An 18,641-nucleotide genomic window follows, 5' to 3' on the forward strand; every position below is an offset into this window, starting at 1 on the left:
ATATTTTTACCCAATAATATTCATGAAAATTACCTCAAGATATTTCTTTTTATCCAATAATATCTACAGTTTTGAACAGAAGTTTTGTCCGAAAAATATGAAAAAAAATGTTATTGCGCCATAAGACTTTAAATAACCCTCCGAGTCTAATGGCACAAACCATAATACATTTTGACATTTCTAACTATCTCCAATAATCAAAAACACACTTCTAATACCATAGTAAATAATAACACTAACTATGTAGTTAGACAAAAACCTATACGATTAATGGATTCATAAAAACTTATGGGGTTTTCACGAGGTTCTTAAAATTAATAGAAATTTCACAATTGAATTTCTAGCGGGCTGTTGCACTCTCTCTGTGCGTTACTTTGTGATTCTGTTGGCTTTCTTTCATGCCTTAACTCGAGGAAAAGGGGAGGATCCATTTGATAACATGGACCTATATGAGCATCACATGCATTTGTGATTCTGTTGGAATTTGTTGGCCGATAATAAATCCTATACGAAGGAAATTCTCTTTCAGAATTGGATTTGCATTTGGACTTGTTTGATTATTTAGTTTATATATATATCATGTCTTGGCTGTGTGGTAGAGGAAAATGTTACTCATATGCCCCTTTGTTATGAATAAAATGCATAGATTTTTATTCACTAAACATGGCGCTGATTTGCTGTGATGATGTATTGAGATGGAGGTTTCATTGATTGATAGCACATATTGGTGGAACCTCTTCATTTTGGATATTGTGGACCTTGATGAGTAAGCCTTTTAATTACACTTTTGGGGGATTAATCTTGTAGTTCTTGTTATGTTTTTATTTTTAGTTCTTGGTTTCTTTTGTGGTTATTGGTTTCATGAATTTGATTCGGCATCATCAGTAGTTCTTGGTATCTTTTGTTTTAATTGGAAGGAAGATTGTGGAAAGAGTTCTTGGTTTCATATTCTGGACCAGCTTTTGATAAATTCCAAAGGTTGAAATTTCGGTTGCTTTTCCTTATAGTTTAATGTTCTGTTTTTATTGTAGTTCTTGGTTTCTTTTGTACTTCTATAATTTCATGCATTTATAAAAAGAAAATTTTGTAGTTCTTGGTTTCTTTTGTTTTAGTTATACATGTTTGTGGAAACAGTTCATTTTGGATAATGTGGAGCTTTGTCATTTAGGATCTTAATTACACTTTTTGAGTACCTTTTCCTTGTAGTTTAAACCGAGTTTTTATTGTAGTTCTTGGTTTCTTTTGTAGTTCTTGGTTTCATGAATCTGCTTTGGTTTATTTTGTAGTTATTGGTTTCTTTTGTTTTAATTACACGTGTTTGTGGAAAGAGTTCATGAAACCATATGCTGCACCTTTGTAATTAAGGATCAAAGGTCAATTGTTTGTTGCTTTTCCTTGTAGTTCTAGGTTCTGTTTTTATTGTAGTTATTGGTTTCTTTCAACTGTTCTATAATTTAATGAATTTGTTTTGGTTTCTTTTGTAGTTCTTGGTTTTTTTTGTTTTAATTATACATGCTTGTGGGACCTCTTCATGTAAATCTCTTCTTTACTCAAGGATTTGCTGCTTGTCAAATGAAATGGTTATACTTTGTAGTTCTTGGTTTCCTAAGTAGTTATTGGTTTCCCTTGTTTTAATTATACATGTTTGTGGAACCGGATGAGGATTATATGAATTCTTTACTAAAAGGACCTTGCTGCTTGTCAAATGAAATGGTTATACTTTTTAAATTCAATGTGCATGTGTAAAGCAGTTTACTTGGATGTAAAAATTCTCATTTCACAGCTTAGCTCTTTTTTTCGTAGTCATCTCTGTTTTGTTGCTTTGCCATATATATATATATATATATATATATATCTATATATACTGTCAAATTTGCCTTAACTTGATATGCCCCTTTCCAGACTTGGAAAAGATTTAATTTTCAGCTTTAGGAGGTGGACATAAATGTAGTTATATAAATGTATGAGCATCGCTTTTTCCATAGTAGGTCTTTTTAAATCCTTTTAAACTGCTTGATGACACACTTGAGAATGCACGCTCGACATCTTTTCTTGCGGATTCTTGTGCTTTCACAAAATTTTTCTTCTTATTCCCTCGTGGTGATGGAATCGTCTTCACAAAAGTTCGCCACTTGGGATAAATACCATCCGCAAGGTAATACCCCATAGTGTAGTCGTTGCCATTGATAGTGTAATTGACAGCAGGAGCAGGCCCTTGAGCAAGTTCCGTAAAAATAAAAGATCTTTCTAGTACATTAATGTCGTTATGTGAACCGGGCATACCGAAAAATGCATGCCATATCCAAAGATCATATGAAGCAACTGCTTCTAAAATAATAGTTGGTTCATGGATGTGGCCAGAGTACATACCTTTCCAGGCTGCTGGACAATTTTTCCACTTCCAATGCATGCAATCAATGCTTCCGAGCATTCCTGGGAATCCTCGTTGTTCACCAACCAACAGCAATCGGGCTATATCATTAGCATTTGAAGACCGCAAATATTCATCTGAAAAAACATTTACTATTGTCTCAGAGAATCTTTTTAGGCTCTCCATTGCGGTGCTTTCACCGATACGTATGTATTCATCCATAAAATCTCCAGTAACCCCATACGCCAGCATTCTAAGTGCTGCGGTTATTTTTTGCATAGAAGATAAACCGAGTCTTCCGGCATTATCTCTTCTCTGGACGAAATATGGCTCGTAAGACTCTACCTCATTTAGAATACGAAGAAATAGGGGACGGCTCATCCGAAATCTCCTTCGAAATAGATTCGAGGGATATACTGGATTTTCTGCGAAATAATCACGAAATAAGCGCTCGTGCCCCTGGGCATGATCACGCTGAATAAACTTACGTGGGTGCCTATTGTCACGCTGCCTCGATGACTGTCCATTGACCTCATCAGTATGAACATCGCTATCATCTTCAGAGAATACGTATGTCAATAATTTGCAAAAGAAGGTACGAGCCATTTGATGAAGGGAGTGGGAGATGAAAGGATAGAATAGAATCTCTGCTCTATAAATGAAATGAGACTTGAGTTTGTGAGAATGTGAATGTTAGCAATATGCTAATTTATAGAGAAAAAAGTTACCGTTACACTACAAACAAAAAATGTTACCGTTTGAGAGAAGACAAAAAAAGTTACCGTTAGAGAAAAGACAAAAAATATTACCGTTGAAAAAATGACAAAAAATGTTACCGTTGTAAAAAGGACAAAAAATATGACCGTTGGAGAAAGGACAGGTAATATTACCGTTACAACCAATTTAAAAAAATAAAACATCAATACGTGACTACGGATCCTCATTAATCTTTAATTGATAAAGAGTACTCTTCTAAATAAAATTTCCATCACGTTAGAAAATGCATTAATTTATTAATAAAATTTACTATTTTTATAATACGATTAATGATTTGAAAAAATACTGTATTGGGTAGTCAAAATCATATAAATATTTAGTAGAAAGTGATATTTGAAAAAAAGATAATAAGAGAAAAGAGTTAGTAGTTAGGATTGTAAATGGAAGAGAGAGAATAAAGTAATAAAAAAAGAAAAGAGAAATATTATTTAATAGAATAGAGATAGGGATGAGGAATGAGATGTATAAGGTTTTTAGAAGATGAATAAAATTTAAGGATAAATTTGAGGAAATGTGATTTTGAGTTCAATTATAGGGATGGGAATGGGAAACCGGATGGAGATGCTCTAAGGAGCGGATTCGTTAGCCGAGTAGATTGTCGGGTCCACACGTAATACCCAATCAGAATTATTCTCATTGTCGATAATACCCTTCCCCGTTGTCAAAATATAATTACTCCTTATTTAGAAATTTTATTAATATAAATTTATAAATTAATTTTACATTATATCTATTATTATAGCACTTCTCGAATAATTAACTCTGACTTTCCACGATGCCTAAAGATGTACTTTTTAACTAGTTTCAGCTCTCAAGTGGTTATTATAAGATCACAGTTAGAAGTAACCATGTTTTCTATTGCAATTAAAAAAATGAAGATCAGTTTAAGTTTTACCAACCTTAGTTTTGGTATGGTTTTCTTTGAAAGTGGTGTTATTTAAGGAAATATAAACTAAATATTCGAATACGTACTCTTTGTACGTTGGGTTTTTTTTATTATTATTTGAAGGCTTTGAGGTTTTTGTACTTTAATGTTAGTTTTCAACGAATATATGAATGAGTATTGCTACCATATCACCTTAGTTATATTGCTTATTTTGTTCTATTAACGTGGCACGGTGTCACGTAGTGTGTATATATATATATTCAAAACAAAATAGATAATTCTGAAAATACAAAAAATGAACTACCAAAATCTTAGGTTTCATCTATCTATTTTATATTTGTATTTTAATTTTTTTTATTTAATAAATCATGTGATACTACATCAATAAAAGCAAAATGAGCGAAATAACTCAGGACAACATAATTGCATTCCTCTGTCAAAATTGTAGGGTGGAAAATCCGTTCACCCGATCAACGAGAGTGGACTCAAGCGAGGGAAGACAAATTGTCAAATACCAGCGCTGAGGGCGGTTAGCAGCCTCAATAATAAGAATTAAATTCGTATTTTCCTTTGGGTAAAGAAATGGGACGTTTGAACTTTCTTCCTTTGTAAGGTAAGGATACAACGCCACTATAATTTATCACATTGATTGAGGGCGTTCAAGTAAACTCGTGTTGGCAGCACGTGAAAACATGCATAAGCATTAAGCACCGACCTTGGAAACTTCAAGAATTTCTAGGCATGTGAAAGGCGTGGTGATTGGTAGAAAAATAAATAAATAAATCTCATAACCACGAAGGTTAATTAGATGCCCATATTCTCTTCAAAAAAGAAGATGCCTGTCTTAAACAATGACCAAAGGCGCTCTTTTGGGTCAACACGCTTCACCCTTTGCGAAACTTAATACAATCACATTGGTAATTCCTTTCAAAATATGTGTAGATGAATAATACTACAGACACCATTATTTTTTTATTTTTATAGTTATATCTTGATAAAGAAATATTTTTTTATTAAATAAATTTTAAAATAATTATAAAAATTCTCTCCATTCAAAATAAAGTCGAAATCGAGTCCTTTGACACGACATCAACTGACACGACATCAACGTGCTGGCATAGTGAAAAAAAGTACTAACAAGATGCTGGCCGAGGCACAGAAGATGATCTCCTAACAAATTATTCAATACCAAACACGATTGATTTCTTTAATTAATAGTTGATTATGGCATTGTTTGCGATACAACGCCACGTGGGCTGGGATGTGTGTTACTGTTGCAGTAATGAATTTGTATGTATTTCATTGATTCAAATGATGCTATTATAGGATTGCCTTTTATAGACATGAGCTACAGCAAATAGAATATTTTAGAGCTAATGCTATGTTCTGTTTTGTACAGAGGCTAAGGAGCACTACGCTTGCATGCCATGTATGTATTACAGAGTTTGTTACATGGAGCTGCTCAAATCCTTTTGTTGTTAGTTTGGAAAATTGAAAGTCTATTTCAGTGTGTTTAGTTCGTGCGTGGAATACAGAATTAGAGGAAAGGTAGGTAGCACTCATATTGTTACAATAAAGGAGGGCAGCACATGTTAGATTTACTTACCCCAAGGTCACAGCAAAGATGTTGCAACCATATGATTTCAGCTGTGGTGTTTGCAACAACCTTAAACTCTGCCTCTGATGATGAACGAGTGAACATCGATTGCTTCTTGGATGACCTGAATGTGAGGTTGTATCCAAGAAAGATAAAGTAGCTATTAGTCGACCCATGATTGTATGGACACCCTGTCCAATTGGTGTCGGAAAATGTAGTGATTTTGGAGGTGGGTGATGATGACAATTGCAAGCCAACAATTGAAGTATGTTTGAGATATATGAGGATGCACTTCACTACTTTCTAGTAGGGGACCTAAGGGGTATGCATAAATTGGTAGACTTTGCCAATGGCAAAGGCAATGTCTGGCCGTGTGAATGATAAATACTATAAGGAGTCCATAAATTGCCTTGTTTAACCTGCAAATGTGAGAGGATAATGGGGATGTGAGAACCTAGGGGGTTGAGCCATAAAAAGGGTCTCATGCAGTGGTCCATGCAGAAAGGCGTTTGCACATCAAATTGTTGAATTGACCAATTTTGAGAAATGGCGAGGGCAAGGACAGTGCGAACTGTGGTAGCCTTAACCACAATGCTGAAAGTCTCTTTGAAGTTGATCCTGAACTATTGAAGGAATTCCTTAGCAATGAGGCTTATTTTTCGACATTCAATCGAGCTGTTGGCAAGCCTCTTAGTCCTAAATACCCATTTACATGTGATAGTATTTGGAGCTTGCAAAGCTAGTACTAAAGACCAGGTTTGATTAGCAAGTAGGGCATAAAATTTCTTAGCCATGGCATCACACCACTTGGGGTACTAATTGGCAATAGTATAAATGGTTAGTGTTTCAGAAACAAAGTTGAGGTTTGTGACAATGACTTGTGGTAAAGGCCATTGGATGGTGCCATCACGAAATCGTCTTGGACGGAGGGAGTTGGTGCGTGAACGAATGATCATCGAGTGTGCATGCTACTGAGATGGTGGTGGAGACGTGCTATGCTGAGGAGATGAAGAAGTTGGGGACGAGGGAGGAGGACCAAGAATAGAGGATGAAGAATGAGAAATAACTGTTGGAGGATTTGAAAAGAAATGAGGAAGGGCGACATGAGTGGGCTTATTGGGAATTTTGGGCTTAGGAAGAGTCAAATAAGGGAAACTGACCTTATTAAATTTTACATCTTTAGAAATGAATGTGCGGCCCGTGGAAATATGGTGACAAATGAAACCTTTGTGAGTTGGGCTTAAGCAAAAGCATGCATGATAGGGAACGAAAAGAGAATTTGTGTAGATTGTAGGCAATGATTAAGGGCCAACATTTTGACCCAAAGACATGTAGTGTAGATTAATTAGGATGAGCTTTGTGCAGTAACAGATAGGGGGAAGAATTGTTTAATGTAGATGAGGCTGATATGTTAACTAAATATACTGCATGAAGAAAGGCATTGAGCCAAAAATGGAGAGTGAGGAGTGTGCAAGTAGATCAAGGCCCGTGTCAACAATGCGACGGTGCTTGCGTGCAACAATACCATTTTGTATGGGGATATGTAATTCTATGGGTGATGCCACATGAGTCTAAGTAATGAGAAAATGGCCAAAATTCTTGCCCCCAATCCAATTGAAATTGCTTAATTTTTGTGTTAAATTGAAGTTCAACATTATTTCTAAATTTTACAAGTGTATTGAAGGCTTGAGATTTTGATTTTAACAGAAACAACCAAGTATACCGTGAGAAGTCGTCCACAAATATAATATAAAACTTGCAATGATTAGTGAAAAGCATAAGGGGAAGGCCCCCATAAATCAAAAAATATAAGTTGAAAAGGAGCATTGGATTTATGTAGACATTTATAAGTTAGAAACTGATGGTGTTTATCCTAAGCACATGCATTACAAAAAGGAGTTACAGTATACTGATAAGGTAAATTATGTTGCTGAAGGATATAGGTAATAAGTTTGATGGAAGGATGGCCAAGTCTTGAGTGCCATAGAGGAACCGAGAGAAGATTGGTTTGAGCTGATGGTGATGGAGCCAATTGTGAGAAGGAGTATAAACCATCATTTGTTGTCTCGTGAAGAAGCATCTTCCCCAATTTGCAGTCCTTAACATAGAAAGAGTTAGTAAAGAATTGGAAGAAAACGTCATTGTCAAAACATAATTGATAGACTGATATAAGATTCTTTTAAAAAGAAGGGACACAAAGAATTTTATTAAGTAAAAACTAAAAGGAAGAGGATGAGAAATAAACAGAATTAGAGTGTGAGATGGGCACAGTTGATCCATCACTAACGTGAAGCTGCTCATCCCCACGGTACTCAATAGCATGCAAATTGAGGTTGCCTAGATCACTAGTTATATGGTTTATGGTAGCTATATTAGGACACCAGGTGATATCTAAGGGGTAACTTAAGGAAAAACTTGCAAAAATGGGTGGGGCAGCACTATAGGCTTGGTTGAATCGGTAAAGGCAAGTAAGGGCATAGTGGCCTTGGTGATTGCAAACTTGACAAACCAAATGCTGATCAGTAGGAGAAAAGGAATGTTGACTAGTGTTACCTGTAGTGCTAGCACGACCACGATGTGATTAAAAACAACCACCATTGCATCCATATATGAACTTTGACCACTACGAGGCCCTCGGCCAATTGAAGTAAGGGAAGAGTTTGTTGTAAGATTGGCAAAAGCTTCCATAGGGAAGGTACACATATCTAAGTGATGAAGCAAATGTGCTTCATGGGCCAGTAAGTGGCCAAGCAGTTCCATAGGAGAAATGGGTTCAAGCTGAGTAGTGACAAAAGAAACAAGGGCATCATAATTCAAGCCAAGGCAAGTGAAAAGGTAAGGAACAAACTCGGCAGGAGGTAAAGGTCGACCAAATGCAGCCATGAAAGCCAGACGGCTCGAGCAGAATCACAACCAACCACTTGGGAGATGAGGTAGTCAGAGAGGGAAGAAATGAGGGCGGACATAACTAGCTGGTCCTATTGGAACCATATATCGTGAGCAAGGTTTGGGGTGTTATCATCGAGCTCAAGTTTGGGTGAAGGGCAGGTACCATCAACGTACCTATAAAGGCATTGGCCACAAAAGTAAGATACTAGTTGCACCTTCCATAACAAGTAGTTATCAGCGGTGAGCTTGAAAGAAATGGCGTGAGAGAAGTTTGGGTGAGGAAGGGTGGGAGAAGTGGAATCACATGCGGAAGCCATGGACGTTTAGTCCTTTAGGTCTCTGATACCATGTTGCAGTTATGAATTTGTATGTATTTCATTGATTCAAATAATGCTAATACATGATGGCCTTTTTATAGATATGAGCTACAACTAGGGGAGTTCACCGACCTGGAAATACCAATTTCCGACCCGACCCGAATATGTTTCATACCAATTAGGAGATTACCAATTACCCGAATTCTTCTTCTTATTGGGAGCATCGACTTGGCTGGCTAAACTTTGGGCCCTCTCTAAGACCACTGCCCAGTACTCAAATGAGTTTCAAGAATTCAATCCAAGCAAGCAAAAGAAATTGAAATGAACCTGCATACAGATCACCCACTTCTCTACTTCCACCTTCTGTTAGGATTCTCTTTCACGTGGGTTAGGGTTTGACTGCCACTATATCCACCTTGCCTCGCGCTGCTCCACCGCTTTGTCCTCCATCTAAGCTGGCGTTTGACATTATATTATACATTTACAGATTTCGGGTTTTGAAGAGCAAAAATAGGGGAAAAAACTATAAACAGAAGAGAGCCTGCAAGACCTCCCTCCACCTCCACAAACTCCACGCCCACATCATCCACAAAGGCCTCGAGCAAGACCACTTCGTTGTCACCCTTTTCGTCTCCCTCTCCTACTCCCTCTCCACCATCTCCTACTCTACCAGCATCTTTAATCGTGTTCTCAGGCCCAGTAACTTTCTCTGGAACTCATGGGTTTATACGTCGTTTCATTTATCATCCAAGAGCTCTCCTTCAAGGCTCCGATGGAATTCTTCATGGGTTGTCGGTTTGCGTGCGACACTCGAATGCAACCTGAATGCTGCAAAATATGATGATAGCAGAGAAAAATAGAGTACATCGACTACCCAAAAGGAAAACCCAAAAATACAAAAAAGAAATAAACAAAGAAGATGCTTAAATCAGGTAACGGGTAATACTCGTTTCTGATTTTAATCACAAATGGTTCGGATTTTCGGATCGGGCAACTTCAAAAAATAGGTCAATTCAGGTTTTCGGGCTTTTTGTTCAACCCTAACTACAACAAATAGAATATTCTAGAGCTAATGCTACGTTCTGTTTTGTACAGAGGCTAAGGAGCACGACCCATGCATGCAATGTCTGTATTACAGAGTTTGTTATGTGGAGCTGCTCAAATCCTTTTACTGTGAGGTTGGTAAGCTGAAAGTCTTTGCAGGGATAACTTTGCCCTTAACAGTCACCCACCATACATGTAGCCCATCCAACTATGTAATAATGCAACATCTCCTCTTTCTAATAAATTATAAATGATTCGATCGGGGATTTGTCATCACAAATGTGTACGTATCATCTATTTTTTATACTGTAATTGTAATGCATATATACCATGGGACAAATTTAAAAAGTAATTAATTAATTGATTTGTTGCACTAATAAACAATATTAATAACAGGTGACAGCTGCTTTTTCTAGTCGATTATATTGGCGGACCAAATAATTATAATGCTTCCTCAACGTCAACCACCACAACCCACTTCGAGAGCGATAGACAGATGACATGACAACTCAGTGAGAAAAAAAACATCTTTTGCATGGCTTGTTCTAGATTATTTTTCCTACAAATAAGCTAAGCTAGCTGGGAATATAACTCCATTTTAATCTACAATTAAAAAAGTAGCTAGATCGGTGTCATTGGCCCAGTAGAAAATCATCAAAACGCATGCGAATGAGAAGTCAATCCGCTTTTGGGTTTCCTTTTCTTTGTTCAATCAGGTGGGCTACAACCCAATCAAATATCTTGTCGGGACGGACAGAAAGTACTGATGCTAAACTTCTTGCTCAAGCTGGATTTTCAAGAATTTTAGCACCGATCGAGCAACTGTTTGGATTGGTCATGATGACCTATGTAGGCTAGCAATTTTGTCCTGAGTCTCACACCAGCTCATAATTTATTTCAACACTCGAGAATCTTTGAAACAATGAAACAATCAGCTTTCTTTTGTTTTAAATGTTGCTCTTATGTGCATCTTTTTCTTTTTAGAATGTTGGTGGTCAGTCGCACGAAGTTCTTTCCATGCCAGTTAGAACAGAGTTTCATCCAAGTGGTTAATGATTTCCTGTTAATGTAAGTTGAATGCATTTGTTTGTGTTTTTTCTCAATGATCGTAATATCTTGGTCGTTCTTCTCATAATCTGCACAAACTACTCAGAATGGTGAAGGCTAATCAAGATCGATGTCCTTTGACACAAAATAAGTAGTAATTGGCGGTCCGTGTTCCATATTCATAATATAGGTTACACAAAACCACGAAAATGAGGAACACAAAGCAATACATTAATTATATCATACCTTTAAAGTAAGTACAAAATGCAAAAAGAAAGAAAGAGAAAAGAAATAATATAAGATAAGATAAAACCCAAGAAAGATTTTATGTTCTACTGCAGTCTCATGTTTCCCTTTGGTTTTGATAGAGCTTTTGTTCTGGCTCCATTTCTCATTCTTGAGCTTTTTTGTAGGCACTACCATGACCATATATGAACCTTGCTGTTCCCTCTGTGTAAACATGAGTCTCGTTGTCCAGCCTGTTAAATGCTCCTCTCAAATCAGTTGCTGATAAAAATATATTCAGAACTGGAAATTACATATAAAGGTAAATACTATCATCCTTACGAGTTCCGCACGGCTTTGCTCAAGGTGGATGCCGATGAAAATGTTTTCCCATCAAGGTATCTGTTCTCCCCTTTGATCCTCTGTTTCATCCTGAGGTCCAACTCCTCAACACTCAGCACAAAGGGAGTATCAGAAGCCTGCCGTTCAATTTCAACAATTCTTAATCCACCAAATGAATTTCAAGCAGTTTGTCTAATACTTGTATTGTCAGATAAACAAATCATTTATAAACTATCCTATTTTCTATAGAGAGAGTAAAAAGGATCTCAAGAAAGATTGAAATTCATAGGATTTTGTACAGGGATTGGCACATAGAAGGTGTTGATTTTTCATACCATGACCCATCCCCAAGTATCAGCAAAAGAAGGAACGTGAGCTGAGTAAGGCACAACATCTGCAAGTGAAAGGAGTAAGGTGAACCGTCCGATCTTTACTATAAGCTCCAAAATGCGAAACAATCAATGCTATTCAAGGTTTACTTACATTTGAAAACCTGTTTTAAAGTGTTGTAAATGCAAGAGAATACTTCCGTATGGCTGAATATCCCAGCAGGCCCTGCCTGTATTGATTAAGATACATAATCTGGTTAAAATGTTTCCTCCGTTGTCTCTCCACACACCTCAACAAGCGTATAAACACACAGACAGACACACCTGTGTGACAAAGATGCCACCCTGATTAAGTCTAGGCTTGACAGTAAATTCGTAGAAGGATTTCGTGTAGAGTTTATAACATGGGCCTCCCTCAATTGGGTCAGCCAGGTCTCCTATGATCACATCATAACTCTCCTCTCTGTTTTCTAGCTCAGCCCTGCAGCAAACCACGATAACACATGGTGGCTATAATATTAAGACAAATAACGATAACAAGAAGAAGAATGGCAGCCATGAGCTGTAGGTAGAGAGTGGGACCTGGCATCATTGATAACCAGCTCAAGCCTTGGATCACAGAAAGCATCTCTGTTCACAACTAAGTATGACTTGCAAAACTCTACCACCTCCTGCCCCATGGAAGACAAATTGCAGAATTAACTTTTTGTTTTTGTTTATTTTTTTGTGGGCTGTCATGAAACTTCTATCTTAATCACATCCATTTACGGCTAGAAAAGTGTCTTCTTTGTCTAAATACTTTGTAAAAAAGGTCAGACAAGGTTAAGAATTTTCTATCCAAAAGATTTTCTTGGCTGCTTTCGCTAATCCTCTTCTTGTCTTTTGTGTTGACAAGACAAATGAGCTTTAGCAACAGCAATACTGAGAAGACAAACACAATTCACGTTCACATTCTATATACGGAAAAACTGAAAAACAAACTTGATAATAGCCGTTTTATTTAGAAATGACTTTAAGAAAAAGATCCTAAAAGTAGAAATAAGATCAAAATCCTAGAAAAAATAAATAAATAAATTCTGTCGTGAAAGGGCCAAGAAGAAAACCCAAATTACAACATATGGTATAGAAGAGAATAAGATAGGAGTTTTACCTCATCAATGTCACACATGATAACCTTTTTTGCAGTGTTATGTCTCAGAATTTCTCTTGCTGTGGAGCCTTCACCTCCTCCCATAATAAAGATGGTGCTTGGACTAGAATCAAATACAAATATTAGATTTCAATGGCGCCATTGGCCCGTTACACTACTCCCTCCAACCCAATAAAAAAACAATGGGAATAAAACCAAAAGTAATGACAAGTAATAAGAGGTAAAGGTACTTGGGATGATGAAGAAGTGCTGGATGAACAAGGGACTCATGGTAGATGAATTCATCTGTCTCTGCACTTTGAAGCTTTCCATCAATGACTAGAGCCTATTTAAAAAACAACGTTAAGCACAACAAAACTCAGAACTTCTACAAAAGAAATATTGCATCTACATTTTCTAAATTAGATTTTTGTTGATTAACCTTTCCAAAAGGTTTTGTGTCCAAAAGCGCGATGTCCTGGTACGGCGAAGCTCCTGTATGCAAAATACTGTATATATAAAGAAGAAAGTAATCAGTATTTAGTTAAAATCTTGTCTGGTTTTTTCATGACATCCACGTTAAGCTGAAAGACTTTTATGCTTTGTAAGAATGCAGCCCTTTTTTAACTTGAGAAAAAGCTTTGCTAATGATATCATTAAACTACTTTCCACCTCCCAGTGTGGCATCTTCGAAAGAATGAAATACTCCAAAATGCAGAATATCGACCCAGCAGACTGCTTGGTCCGTGACCTACTACGGTAAAGATTTGGCTTTTTTTACCATCTTGAAGGTGCCCGATCGTGATTATGTCCATGCATGAATCTTTTCATCGGGTCATGACAACTAAAATCTGCGGCTTCATCGCTGATCTAATTCATCTTTTTTTTCAAATCAGAGGCTCAAAATTAAAAGAGGCCGCCAACCGGCCTGTAGAAAAGAACAGAAGAAAAAAACAGTACTGGGCTCTTACACTGGTTTATTGTTTTGAATGCGCCAGTTTATATTAATTGTATCCCGAACGGAAACAAAACTTACCTTGACGCCACCTTCCCTGCTTTGTTACTTACCTTTCAGAAGTTATTCTAGCTACTCGCATTTGCTTAATAAATAAATAAAAGTAAAAAAACTGAAAAAAAGAAAAGAAAAGAAAAAGAAACTGAACGAAGACCTTGTAGAGTTCTATGTGTATATAAATATATATGATCTTAAACTAAATATAAATGAGATGGAGTATGTTAAACTATAAGCAACAATGTCAAGCTGCTTGCATATACCTAATGAGAGCAAAGGACCATCTCAGATTCTCTTCAATCTCTTCCTCGTACCAACAGCTCTTCCTATACCCATTTAGAGGAAAGACTTTTCCATGAACTCCATTACCATTGGAAATACCATTGGAACAAGAAATATCTCCCATCTTCCTATAGCTGATGAGAAAGAACCTCAACACACAGAGGGGAGAGAGAGAGAGAGAGAGAGAGAGAGGCAAGTGATGGGGAAATTTAGAAGGCTTGGTGCACAATATAAATGGGAGGGTGTCTGCAGAGTGCAGGGTATGATATGCGTTTGGTATGTATGAGTAGGGAGATTTATCGAAGTGTGTGCGCTCGAGGGTGTAAAGGAACAAAAATCCTGATGGATTTTCGTGACGGGAAAAAATACAGTATGCGTGTGATTTCTAAGGTTGATTTGCTCGCGTGGTTATAGTATCCTTATTGTCTTCGTCCTCTTTTATTCATAATATTCATCATATTGGACATACGTGATAATCTTTTCCATGTGCATGCGCAGCCATGGAAGCAATGAAACCAATTGATTTAACGTGTATGATTTGGTAGGGTTAAAGATTGTCTAGGAACCTACCTAGCTATATATGCTAGCTCTAGATACGGGACCCTTGTGATTTTTCCAATGCGCAATCGATCGACGAGTACTCGCATACTCAGTATGATCATATATGGACAAAGACAGCATGGATAATGCTGAGATGGCGAACAATGTACAAAGAGTTTTATTAGCGGAAGGAAAACAGATAAAAAGAATGATGATTGAGGGGGTGACATTTACCGGAAATTTTGGATATTCCTTGCTTCAGAAAATGTGATCAAAATCTTGGTTGGAGAGAGAGAGAGAGAGAGAGAGAGAGAGAGAGGAATACGAAGTTGCGGAGAGCGTGCAGCAGAAACCATCATCATATTCTCTTTGTTGCCTTAAAAGATTGGGGGAGAGCGTGCTGTGCCAGGGCGCACCACTCATGATCACCATCACAATCAAAGCAGCAATCCTCTCCACCCCCACCATCATAGAAACAAAGAATAACGACACCCTTTAGAACTGTTCCGAGTTCAACTATACATACTGCACACACATATATAATTTTTTATCATGCTTGTCTTGCCACGTTTCATAGGGCGATCCCATCTTTTGATCCACTTTGTGGGTCCAGTGGGACCGGATGCCAGGTTCTAGTCGTGATGTAAGATGGCATCAGCCTGATGTGCCTCTGGACCATTGGTGGACAGGGAGGGTTCCATAGAGGAGTGGTGTTTTTCTTCAGTCACGCACGCCAACCATGAATACAAAGGCAAAATCATTCCTTGTAGGGTTTCGGGGGGGGATAATGGATTGCACAGTGATCATGGGTTCCGAAGGACCCCTCTTACTTCCGTCTCCTGTTCCCTAGCTAAGATACCTTACTTGTTGGAAATATCTCTGTCCCTATTCGTGACCTGTAAGAATCATGACAAATACATTTGCCTATCTACTACTTTATATTATAAGTTCAATTACTATATCGATGCTGCAGCCACTTTACTTGTTATAATATCTTATCCCCCGTTTTCTGTTTTTATTGCACCTAATATCTTAGACTTCTGAACGTATTACCATTTTTTCCCAACTAATCTCCCCTGGCCTTTTAATACAACTGTTGGGGCTTCATTTGCACACTGTACGCGTACAGTATACCATTAAAACATGAAAACATTTCCCATTTTTAATGTCTTGTACACTCGAAAATACTGTATCAAACATTATTATTCTTTTAAACAAGTTTTATAAACGTGAATTAATATTAAAGTTGAAAGAATGATAGCCAGTTGAAAATTAGGAGAGAATACAAATTTTATGGATTGTTAGATACCTTAAGCTGAGACACGCAACATCCATATATATATAAGATAAATCAAAGTTGCACTAATTGTTATACCTAACCTCACATGCTACGCATCTTTTAAGGAAATTTATACCTAATTAACTTTTCCTTTATCAGTAAGGTGTTCATATTTACAGTTCTTGTAATGCTGGCCTTAATTTAAGCAGCATGTGCAATCCATTGATCTATGATCTATCTCACGTACGGTACAAAAAGGACCTGAAAGAGTAACTCGTTTAAATGTTATTGAGGTGGAATAAAATGAAAATTTTATAAATAATAATAAAATAATTAGAGTTAAAATATTGTTAGAATATAAGTTTTTAATATTATTTTTATTTTGAAATTAAAAAATTAAATTATTTTTTATGTTTTATTTAAAAATTTTTAAAAAATATAATAATTATGTTAAAAATTAAAAAATATCTATTTTTATAATATGTAAAATTTAAAATTTAAAATGAGAGAAAATAAAATAAAATAAGATAGGATTAAATTGGACAGGACCATCTTGCAGCAAACGGGGCCTAAAACTTGAGTGCGCTGTGTCAGGAAACAAAAATTGCGAATTCCAGGTAGAGTTGGACTGTGTCTCCTAGGGTTCCGTGCTAGCAAGTGACCCAACTTTTCCTTTCCTTTCCTGTCTGATGAACAAGAACTTATTTATACAAAAAGCTAAGGAAAGAGTGAAATAAGGTGGTGTTAAGTTTAAATAATAATATAAGATATTTTATTAAAAGTTAAATGAAATATTTTTATAATATTAATTTTATTTTAATATTTGAAAAAAATTAAATTATTTATTATATTTTATATAAAAATTTAAAAAAATTATAATAATTAGATAAAATGATATAAAATGTTATAATTTAGTATTTGGTAATCAAATTAGTAAGTGCATATATTAGTTAGTAGGTTTATGTTATTCACGCATTCATATGAACGAATAAATTAGTAAACACCATATTTTGATTCAATAAATATTAAGTAATAAAGAAATTATATAAAAATAAATTTATAAATTAATGTGATTTTATGTGATCGTTTTATAATAAAAATAATTTTATAATTTATTTTTATATAAATTTTTTTTGTAGCTGAAATATTTCAGGTCCGTTTTTAGTGACTCATATTTTTTTATGGTAACCTAACATACATAGGGTAATAAGTTGCTACTTTGTCATTTAGTGACTACTTTGTCACGTTTAGTGACTCACATACGTAGCTACTTTGTCATCTTCATGGTAACGTAACATGTGTTTTACAGCACAAGTCAAACCTAATTTCAACTAATCGATAGGTTAATAAGATTTGCCTACAAAATTCAACGGGAGCTCAAAATTCAGAGCATTATCATTAGTTTGGGCAAATTTTGAATTAGATGTCGTTTTTTGCATGTTAGCTAATAAATTCAAAATTAAATACGCGATGGGTTAGTTGCCATTCTCTCCATAATAATAAAATCTTATTATTATCTTCTTTTATTTTTAAATATGTTTTTAAGTGCATATATTAAATACCTCAAATTAGCTTCATTTTCAATTATATTAGTTTATAAAACAATAACCTATACATCAAAATATATCCAAAAACGACAAAGCATCAAAATACATCAAATTAAATAAAATTGAAATCTTCCTCAAATTACATGAAGAAAAAAACGTTAAAAAGAATAAAATGATATAAATAAAAGGATGGCTAAGTTTTGTTGAAACATTGTAGGTCATAACCAAAGTTGTAACGCCCTAACAGAAGGTCTAAGTTACAAGGCCTATATTCTAAAATGATTAGTCAATGATGTAATTAGAGCCTTTATTGAAATATTATAAAGTGCAAGATTTCTCATTTTCAAATAGGAAAATATTATAGTCACAAAAGGATTACACAAAGTAATATTATAAATTGATGTGGCTTGATGTGACTCATTAGATTATAAAGTTATTTTTATTATAAAATAGATCTAATTGATCAAATGAAACTACATCAATTTGTAAAATTAATTTTGTATAATCTATTTGTGACTCTAACACTTATCTTCCAAATAAGAAAAAAATCTATTCATCGTCAATTTTCTAATCATTATTCTCTCATTATCCCATGATATGCTATTATATGATAATTTTACAAGTGAAATTTAATAAATAATTTCAAATAATCTAATAACATATCATGAAATTATGCAAAGATAATAAAAATTAAGATGATGCGTAGCATTACTATCCAAATAATATGGGATCCTATAATTGGGCAACCGAATGGGCCAGGGTTTAAACGGTGCAGCCTTTATTAAGCCCAACACACTATCAGTCGATCTTTTCTTTCCTTCTCTTTTCTTTTACTTTCAGGCTTTCCGCCCAACAAAATGATGTATGGAGTTAGACGTTGATCGGACGGACGCATGCATTTTCAATGTTTTGTTTATCAGTTTATGCGAGAGAGAATTAATGCAACCTCATAATAAATTAAAGGCCAGGCCTCAAGGGCCACGTTATGCGAAGTAGACGTGGTCAAAGCCTTCCTTTGTTTGGTCAAA

At 35.7% G+C, this 18,641-nt stretch overlaps 3 protein-coding genes across 3 annotated transcripts; all 3 read right to left on the reverse strand.

The window, feature by feature from the left end:
• Positions 1–1,923: 1,923 nt before the first annotated feature.
• LOC122300102 lies at positions 1,924–2,977 on the reverse strand. The gene is made up of 2 exons (XM_043110511.1): positions 2,789–2,977; positions 1,924–2,569 (listed from the first exon to the last, which is right to left on the reverse strand). Exons 1-2 carry the CDS (start codon positions 2,975–2,977, stop codon positions 1,952–1,954), a joined length of 807 nt encoding a protein of 268 aa, XP_042966445.1. The 3' UTR covers positions 1,924–1,951.
• A 4,463-nt stretch (positions 2,978–7,440) lies between these two features.
• Positions 7,441–10,946, reverse strand: LOC122275208. The gene is made up of 2 exons (XM_043084194.1): positions 8,185–10,946; positions 7,441–7,729 (listed from the first exon to the last, which is right to left on the reverse strand). Exons 1-2 carry the CDS (start codon positions 8,512–8,514, stop codon positions 7,505–7,507), a joined length of 555 nt encoding a protein of 184 aa, XP_042940128.1. The 5' UTR covers positions 8,515–10,946; the 3' UTR covers positions 7,441–7,504.
• A 130-nt stretch (positions 10,947–11,076) lies between these two features.
• Positions 11,077–14,775, reverse strand: LOC122275203 (thermospermine synthase ACAULIS5-like). The gene is made up of 10 exons (XM_043084180.1): positions 14,229–14,775; positions 13,396–13,462; positions 13,205–13,299; positions 12,975–13,077; positions 12,407–12,495; positions 12,149–12,305; positions 11,979–12,054; positions 11,831–11,889; positions 11,496–11,632; positions 11,077–11,407 (listed from the first exon to the last, which is right to left on the reverse strand). The coding sequence occupies exons 1-10, from the start codon at positions 14,369–14,371 to the stop codon at positions 11,320–11,322; spliced, it is 1,014 nt and encodes a 337-aa protein (XP_042940114.1). The 5' UTR covers positions 14,372–14,775; the 3' UTR covers positions 11,077–11,319.
• Positions 14,776–18,641: the final 3,866 nt, after the last annotated feature.

This window comes from Carya illinoinensis, chromosome 1 (assembly GCF_018687715.1).
Source record: "Carya illinoinensis cultivar Pawnee chromosome 1, C.illinoinensisPawnee_v1, whole genome shotgun sequence".
Lineage (NCBI taxonomy): Eukaryota > Viridiplantae > Streptophyta > Magnoliopsida > Fagales > Juglandaceae > Carya > Carya illinoinensis.

What these genes read in the sequence shown, in the direction of transcription:
- LOC122300102 (XM_043110511.1), bottom strand. Translation starts at nt 2,977, where the DNA reads ATGGCTCGTACCTTCTTTTGCAAATTATTGACATACGTATTCTCTGAA. An exon ending in ATTATTTCGCAGAAAATCCA is followed by an intron (nt 2,570 to 2,788) that starts GTATATCCCTCG and finishes ATACGTATCGGT; the next exon opens with GAAAGCACCGCAATGGAGAG.
- LOC122275208 (XM_043084194.1), bottom strand. Translation starts at nt 8,514, where the DNA reads ATGGCTGCATTTGGTCGACCTTTACCTCCTGCCGAGTTTGTTCCTTAC. An exon ending in TGGTCGTGCTAGCACTACAG is followed by an intron (nt 7,730 to 8,184) that starts GTAACACTAGTC and finishes TTCTATGTTAAG; the next exon opens with GACTGCAAATTGGGGAAGAT.
- LOC122275203 (XM_043084180.1), bottom strand. Translation starts at nt 14,371, where the DNA reads ATGGGAGATATTTCTTGTTCCAATGGTATTTCCAATGGTAATGGAGTT. An exon ending in TGGTCCTTTGCTCTCATTAG is followed by an intron (nt 13,463 to 14,228) that starts GTATATGCAAGC and finishes TTATATATACAG; the next exon opens with TATTTTGCATACAGGAGCTT. An exon ending in ACACAAAACCTTTTGGAAAG is followed by an intron (nt 13,300 to 13,395) that starts GTTAATCAACAA and finishes TTTTTTAAATAG; the next exon opens with GCTCTAGTCATTGATGGAAA.